The sequence below is a fragment of the Nicotiana tabacum genome, chromosome 23, assembly GCF_000715075.1.
Source record: "Nicotiana tabacum cultivar K326 chromosome 23, ASM71507v2, whole genome shotgun sequence".
Classification (NCBI taxonomy): domain Eukaryota; kingdom Viridiplantae; phylum Streptophyta; class Magnoliopsida; order Solanales; family Solanaceae; genus Nicotiana; species Nicotiana tabacum.
The window spans coordinates 107,761,187-107,769,866 of NC_134102.1; the positions used below are offsets into that span (position 1 = coordinate 107,761,187).

The 8,680-nt window shown below is 33.4% G+C and overlaps 1 protein-coding gene and 1 long non-coding RNA gene across 2 annotated transcripts; one reads left to right on the plus strand and one right to left on the minus strand.

Moving 5' to 3' along the window:
* Positions 1-381: 381 nt before the first annotated feature.
* Positions 382-1,283, minus strand: LOC142177326 (uncharacterized). The gene is made up of 2 exons (XM_075245800.1): positions 638-1,283; positions 382-548 (listed from the first exon to the last, which is right to left on the minus strand). Exons 1-2 carry the CDS (start codon positions 1,281-1,283, stop codon positions 382-384), a joined length of 813 nt encoding a protein of 270 aa, XP_075101901.1.
* Positions 1,284-4,176: 2,893 nt separating this feature from the next.
* On the plus strand, positions 4,177-6,105 carry LOC107805424 (uncharacterized). The gene is made up of 2 exons (XR_001652416.2): positions 4,177-4,691; positions 5,495-6,105. It is a non-coding gene; the product is annotated as an uncharacterized LOC107805424 (long non-coding RNA).
* The last annotated feature ends 2,575 nt before the right edge of the window (positions 6,106-8,680 follow it).

The window sequence follows — 8,680 nt, forward strand, 5'->3', positions numbered from 1 at the left end:
TTATGTCTTGATTCTACTCAGTTTGAAGTCTTTAGACTCCAAGGTCTGTCTCCAAACCTTCAACCTCGCGTTAACTCCGCTTCGCGTCTCGTCAATCAACACTATATCATCGGCAAATGGTATGCACCAAGGCACCTCCCTTTGGACGTGTCACGACAGTACATCCATCGCCAAGACAAATAAAAAGGGCTAAGAGCTGATCCTTGGTGCAACCTCATCACCATAGAGAAATGCTCCGAGTCACTACCCACAGTCATCACCCGAGTCTTAGTATCATCATACATATCCTTAATCACCATAATGTACACTACCGGAACGTTCCTAACCACCAAACACCTCCACAGGACCTCCCTCGGGACTTTATCGTACTCTTTCTCAAGGTCAATAAACACCATATGCAAGTTCTTCATCCTCTCCCTGTACTGCTCCACTAATCTCCTTACCAGATGAATCGCTTCCATAGACGAACGCCCCGGCATGAATCCAAACTGATCCTTGGAAATAGACATGCACCTCCTCACCCTGGCCTCCACCACCCTCTCCCAAACCTTCATAGTGTGACTCAACAGCTTGATACCCTTATAATTTTTGCAATTTTGGATATCACCCTTGTTCTTGTAAAGTGGAACCATCGTACTCCACCTCCATTCTTGGGGCATCTTCTTCGTCTTAAAAACAACATTAAACAACTCAGTGAGACACTCCAAACCTACTCGCCTCGCGCTCTTCCAGAATTTCACCGGGATTTCGTCTGGCCCCGTCGCTCTTCCCCTGCACATCTTACGTATCACCCATTCCACCTCCTCTACCGTAATCCGCCTACAATACTCAAAATCTCGCTGACTCTCGGAGTGCTCCAACTCACCCAGCACAATGCGTCTATCCCCCTCCTCGTTCAATAATTTATGGAAGTATGTCTGCCATCTTCTCCTAATAAGTGCCTCGTCCATCAATAATTTTTCATCCTCGTCCTTGATGCACTTGACTTGGTCTGAGTTGCGGTCTTTCCTCTCCCTCACCTTGGCCAACCAGTACAACTTCTTGTCCCCGCCTTTGCCCCCGAGCTCCTCGTACAAACGAGCAAACGCCGCGTTCTTAGCTGTCGTAACTGCTAATTTTGCCTCTTTCTTTGCCTTTCTGTAACACTCCCGATAAATCCTTTTTTCTTCCTCGTTTGTACTCTCCACTAGCTTTAAATAAGCAGTTTTCTTAGTTTTCACTTTACCTTGGATTTCTCCATTCCACCACCAGTCCCTTTTATGACCCCCAGGAGAGCCCTTCATGACCCCTAAGACCTCTCTAGCAGCTACCCTAATGCAATTCACAGTCGTGAATCACATACTAAACGCGTCCCCCTACTCATCCAGGCCCTCATAGCCAACAACTTCTCCCCTAACTCGTGAGCTTTGTTCTATGATATTGTAAAAAAGCCCTTCTTCTTTTTTGGGTGGTTTTATAGTCACAAATATCTTTCAGAACCCCAACACATATGATGTTTTTCTAAAGTAATGAAAATATTTATCAAATTCAATGAAATAATCATGTACTCAATTGATTGTATGATTTTACTACCAGTAAAATAGACAACAACTCGATGATTTTTCTTAGAATCTAAATGCTTTGTAACTTATAACTATGCAGAAATTAAAATGTATAAGGTTAATTTTTTTCTTTTTGGGGTCAAAAAAGTAAAGATCTTATTTTAGAAACGTGTAGTCTTAGCCGTTCCAAAAAAATAATAGCCGATAATATTAATATATATATATATATATATATATATATATATTTTATATATTTTTAAGCTAGCGAATTGAATTAACTCCAACCAACCGGCTAATTTTGTATTTACCTAATTTTTTTCCGGGCAGTGTAAACAACTTAGGAGTCTTTGGCCATGAATCTTGTTTTAAATATTTGAAATAATATCTGGAGATTATTTCGCTAACTTCCAAATATTATTTTTTTACCCAACTTCAAATATGACATGTTTTTCAAATATTAATAATCAATTCATGGTCAGAATTCTGTGCTTTTTGTTAAGTAAAAGATGTAATAAACAGTAGATCCTTCTTTTTAGCAGGGTTGGCTCTCTGTCGTCTGCGATTTCTTATGTGTTTTTTTTTTCCTCACTCTTTTTCTTTGGTTCCTGCAATTCTTTGGACTTCATCACTATTGCTTTGGAATCTTTCATTTTTAACTGTGTACTTGTATGACATCTTTTTACCATGCTTCTTTCTCCTCGTATTAATTTACATATTATTCCCTCTGTTTTAATTTATGTGATAAACTTTTTTTATTAGTTTGTTTTAAAAAAATAATATATTTTTTGTTTCTTATCCAGGTTTTGAAGTCGGCAATGTAAGAAAGCTCACACAAGCGAATAACTCAACCCTCTTCTTCTATCCTAGCTTGAGATCAACGATATAAGTAAGCTCACACAAGCAAAAGTAAAATGTTCTAGATTTTCTGGCAGGCACATAAATAAATTTATCTAAGAGCCTACAAATCCTCAAAGACAAGAACTTAAAGTCTAGGGGCTAGAAGCAGAGGCCTAGATCCTAGCTCATATTTCATTGACCCATCTACATTCCATAGACCTGAATAATTCATAAGGTCAGTAACATTTGCATTAAATATTGGTTGGTGAGCAGCAAATTTCTAAGGTCCAAACTTTGTCATACACAAATGCTGTAATGACTTACTTTATTTTAAACTCTTCAATTTAAAAACAAAAAAGAAGTGGCAGAAGAAAGTACTCTTTTGTCACAACCAGAATGTGGTAGAATGTATAAAAAAATTCACCCCTAATTAGATATTTTAGATTCGACTCTAGAAAATAATAAAAATTATGGTAGGGAGTGATTTCTTTTTCAACGGGCCACATGCAACACAAATTAGAATTAATTGGACCAACGGATGATTTTTTAAAAATTGTCCTTGTCACATGCTCATTCTTATGTCTATTTTGCTGGTCTATGTGGGACCAATTCATAAATGGAAGCATAATTAGGTTAACAAACTAAAGGAGGAAATAACCAAGTTGTAATCTCAGAAAATGGTGTGCAGAGTTCCAAATTTGTACCACAAGTATAAGGTAGAGGAGAAGGAGGCTAAGGGAGGGGGGAATAGCTAGGGACAAACATGATCACATGGTTCTAAAGTACAAAAGGTAGTTACTGTAGAATTTGTTGGTATTGTCTTTTGGGAGTGTCTTCTTTAAAATCTGATTCCTAGGGAGTAGGGAACTGGTTTTTACTGTTTTTACATTTGGATTGTTAGCTTTCGTCACGTATTTCTAAATTTATTTTGAAAAATTTTATTTGGGTGAAGTTTGATTTGAAAATGAAAATGTGCTTAGACATCAGTTTTCAAAATATATTTTTCAAATTTATTTTGAAAAAATATGAAATATGGCTTATACCCACAAGTTCTAAAAACTATCACAAATACCCAACAGTATCATTATCAATAACATTCATTATATTATCGCAAACCATAGTCCTGAACATAAATAAATTTGGTATAAAATTATTATTTTATAATAAACTACATGATACACTATCAGATGACCAAGAAAACAAAACAACATTGTTACAAAATAATAAATGGTGGGGTAATTTCTATAAAAGTTTGGGGTAATTTTTAAAAAATATAATAGTAATATTTTGGCCCAAAATCAGCTATTGAGTTGGTTTTGGAATTTGGGATTTTGCCAAAATATAAGCAAAATTTATGACCAAACATGTATTTGCCAAATAAAACCCAAATTTATTTTGATAAAATTTATGGCCAAACGGGTCCTTAATAAGGGAAATTCTAGGAAATGGGTAACCTTAAGCATAAAATTCTCCTATCAAAAATACCGCAAATTAAGGAGTTCACTCGAGTTTTCTCCAAACTATTCTTCCTCTCCAAAGAAGCCATCTTTTTTCCCATCAGGCAATTCTTGAGTTAACGAGGGAATTATTGGTGATATCGTATATGTTAACAGCATGGATCTTTGAAGTATAAAACAAATTAGAAGGCATTATTGCATCAGAAAAATGAAGGACAAAACAAATTAAAGGCCTTGTTTCTTTTACTTTGACATGCCTGAGATAAGGTTGAGTTGACTGTAGTACAAGTCAGTCCTCAGAATCAAACATTTTGTAATTCATTTAACACAATATACCAATTCTCACTCTACGTACACTTTTTTCTTTTTTGTTTTTCACCTTTTTGTAAATCCTTCTAAGCACAGATAAAGAGAAGAAGGACATTAATTTCTGAACAACCAACCAGTATCATGTCATACAGAGATGTGTCACTATTAATTCAGCTAAGTAAAGTCACCACCAGACACCATACCATGCATGTTCCTTTCTACACCTACTTTCCCACATGTTCAAATTTATCAATATTCTTATCTGAGGCAGCTAATTAAAGGGTCATCATTTTTTTTTTAAAAAAAATTCTTCTTCCTCTTTATTTAAAGAACACTACTACACTCAACATTCAATAGGCTGCAGAAAATAGAAAAACAATAATAAAGGTAGTAGGACAATTTTATATATGCTCACTGTAGGAAGTTATTGAAGAAGTTGAAGACTTTTGCTGCTGATTAATGATATTTATGGCTTCATTCAATAAGCATCATCATGAGCTGAAAGTTGTATTCATCTTTGCTCTTTTATGTTATCCTCATGTTACAGGTCAGTATTACCCTGTAGTAAAATATCACTTCTATTTACTTAAGCTTTTTACACACCTCATATAAACACACACAGCTTAGAAAAAGTTTTCAGAAGAAAGAAGTAATTAACCTTTCTTCTACTACTAATATTTATCTACGAAATAAAGGGTAAAAGGAAAAGCAATAAGTTAGAAGATCACATTTCTTAATCTTGTTGTTGTTCTTCTTCTTCTTCTTCTTTGGTTTACGATCTCTTTGAAGTAAAGGTAAAGGAGATAAAGAAATCAAGAGGCAGTTAAGTTTACTGTCTGAAATTCTCAAACATAGAATCTAAGTAGCAAGCAAACAAGATGACAAGAGTATCACAATGAACGTAAAAAGGAGCTGATTTAAAAAGGGGAGGAAGAAGATTTTCTTGGTAGTTTTCAACTGATTAAATTTGAAATAATGGATAAACAGTGGAAGGATGTACAGTAACTCGTATACACTGATAGTGTATAGAATCTTTATGTCAAGTAGTTTAACCTGTTATAGTATGGGACATGCCTTATATTCAGGTTACTAATTCCACCTTGTAACACTTATGACCTGATTATGTAAAAACAAATTTCACTGTCAAGTTTATAGAAGTCAAACTCTTAATGAAATTCAAAACTAAGTATTATTCCACATGGGCAGAGCTAGAGCATCAACTGCGAACCCAATAGCTAAAATAGGTATGAGTTTGATGGCAAGTTCAAAATCCATACATTTCAACTTCTTGTTGTAGTTACTGTTTTTAGCTGGATAGATAAGTTAGTAATAATATTGTAGTGATAACAGATGGTGAAAAAGTATCAAACTGGGGAAAGGAGACAATATTATCAGGAATGAAAGTAGGATCAAGGCCACCAAGGTGTGAAGGAAAATGCTCGAATTGCAGGCCTTGTGTTGCTACATTAATAGCTCCTGGTCATCAAGTCAAGAAAGTTACCATTTCTGCCTCTAAAGAAGATGGCACTTATTATCTTCTTGCATGGAGATGTAAATGTGCAAATAAGCTTTTCCAACCTTGAAAAACTATTTAGTTCATCTGTTTATTTTTATATTTTTATATATATATTGAGGTTTTAGCTCATTCAAGTGTCTAGAGTTTCCTGGAATTAAGGACCAAATTTAATGTATATATGTCAATATTAATTAATGTTCCCTCACAGTCACAGATTATAGATGTGGGGCTCTATAGAATGCAAAAAAATGTCTACCATATATATTCCCTATTAATTAGTGTCATATCATCTAAGTGATAAGGGAATATTTGGCGCAGCTGAGTTGGGAATTGGAAATGCTAGCCTAAGGCAATCTAGGCATCACACATGTATAACTTCGAGACTGTAGCAGAAGAACATGTAAAATTATATTGTGCAAATAATATATATATATAAATTGTTGAAGCCTTTTGAATTGACAGAAGCGTTTAGTACGTAGTTTAAGAGCCCGTTTGGACATAATAAAAAAAAAAAACTTTTTTCGAAAACTTTTTTTTTTTTGTTGAAATCAGTGTATGATCATAAAATTTTCAATTTTTACAAATTTTTGAATTTTTCGAAAATTTGAAAAAAAATTAAAAAACTGTTTTTCAAAATATTCACTCAAATCACTCACAAAACTTCAAAAATAACCCAAAATAATATTCATGTCCAAACACAACTCTAATTTTCAAATATCATTTTCACTTGAAAAAGTTTTTCTCTTTTTTTTTGAATTTTACAATTCTTATGTCCAAACGCCCACTAAAAGTTATTGTTAGGTTACAAGTTTGAATTTTAGGTTTCTATTCTTCTATTTTTTTAAATCACCTCGTCAGGATTCTTAGTTCTGCCTCTGCTTCATAAAGATGCTCAATGCAGACGAAACAGAGACGAGCTCCTCCATTTACCATATAAATGGATTGGATTTACTAAATGAAATCTTGAAGACAAGACTGGATCGTTTTTCAACTAGATATTGATAGATGGTTTAAATAGTACTCCCTCCGTTTCAATTTAAATGATATATTTTTCTTATTAGTTTGTTCTAAAAAGAATGATATATTTTATATTTAAAAACAATTTAACTTTAAACTTTTTATTTTACTCATTTTACTCTTAACGAGAAACTTTATAACGGTCTAACAAAAATTTTGACTTTAAGTTTTTTAGCGTCACATGTTCAAAAATCAAAATTCTTTGTGCCAGATTTGAGACACAGGGAGTACCATTTTGGTATATGTTAGAGACACTTTCACTTTTAGTCTTTCATCTTTTTTAAAGAAGGACCATTTTCTCCTATATTAAAAATTCTGAAGGGCCATTTTCTTGGCCGGGTGAAAGGGCTATTCCAAAATCCACAAACTCAATGAATGTTATTAGTAGAGTGTCAATAGTTCGGTTATGTTCGATCGGTTATTTTATAAAATTTGTATCATTCCATTATTTCATTTTGCATAATAAAAATTAGACTTTTCAAAACCGTCTCAATCATCTCGGTTTCTTTTCGGTATCGTTACGGTTCAGTTCATTTTTTGATATTTTCTTTAAATGTCATATAAGAGTCACTAGTTAAAGTTAGAATGCGATAATGTGTATTTGCATAGGACTTTGGCGAAATTCTCTAGATATTTTTACTATTTAAAAGTGATGATCAAAGAAACATAAAAGATATTCAGAATAGAGATTCATCTCACTATTCTATGACAGCGTAAAACAAATTAATCAACGACAAGAGAAATATAAATCATGCGAGTGGAAAGATACTAATCGAGATGGGACTCAAGAATAGAGCTTATTAAAAGATTAGTATCCAATAAGAGAAATCTAAATTATACGAGAGGAAGATACCTTGTGGCTTGCTACTGAAAATCACAAGAATACCTAATGGCTTGCTACTCAAGATGTTAGAAATATAAGTAGTAGAATAGGCTTGGAAGCTGGGACATTGGATATTAATTATTTGGTCACTTGTAGCCATTTTCATAATCACAAGACCCAAGAAAAAGAAATTATTTGTTAGTTTTAAACTTAGTATATAAAATATATTTGTCATATATAAATTTATTCGGTACGTTTCGATATTTTTTCGGTTTAATTTTATAAAATTTAAAACCACCCTATTATTCGGTACAGTTATAAGTTTATATAAAAACCTACGGTTTTATTAAAATAAACCTCATAATTGGTTCGGTACGGTTCGATATGATCGGTTTAGTCGGTTTTTAAAGATCCATTGACACCCCTAGTTATTAGATGAGTCAGTATGGGAGAAATTGATAGTAATAGATATTTTTAATCTTTGCTATTAGAGTTTAGTCAGCATTTAAAAAACTATTAGTATAGCTGAGTTCAAAACCAAAGTACACAAAATCGAACTTAAATAACAAAAAGAATGCGGGAAAAAAAAAACCACAACCACATATAGTGCATGGTACCCATGCGCTATCACTACTAGAAAACTATCAAAATTTGTCCACGAAAATCGACCGAAATCGGTCGGAAATATAGAAAAATCGACCGATTTACGACCGATTTCAATTCGCCGTAACAACAGTGGTCGCTAAGGTTTGGCGACCGAAGACGGTCATAATTTTTCAACCGAAGTCGGTCGGTTAATTCAACCTTTGGTTGACCACTTTAACTGACAAATTTTGTTGAAAAAATAAATATACCGATCGAACTCGGTCGGTTTTATTTAAATTATTTTTATTTATTTTTCAAAATAGCGACCGATTTCGGTCGGAAATATAATTTTATGATACTTTTGTATTTCTTTTTAAATCTTAATAGACCGACCAAAATCAATCGAAAAAATTAAAAAATAAATTAAAAAACATGTTATGTTCGACCGACTTCGGTCGATAATTTTAAATTTTTGCAAATTTCACATTAAATACCTACCGAAGTCGGTCGGAAAAGTTGAATTTCTGAGTTTTAATACGAGAATTACGACCGAAATTGGTCGGTTTTCTGAGTAAAAAACTGGCAGAATATGGAT

Coding starts and splice junctions, on each gene's coding strand:
- LOC142177326 (XM_075245800.1), bottom strand. CDS start 1,283: ATGAAGGGCTCTCCTGGGGGTCATAAAAGGGACTGGTGGTGGAATGGA. Junction 549..637: donor GCCCCAAGAATGGAGGTGGA/GTACGATGGTTC, acceptor CACACTATGAAG/GTTTGGGAGAGGGTGGTGGA.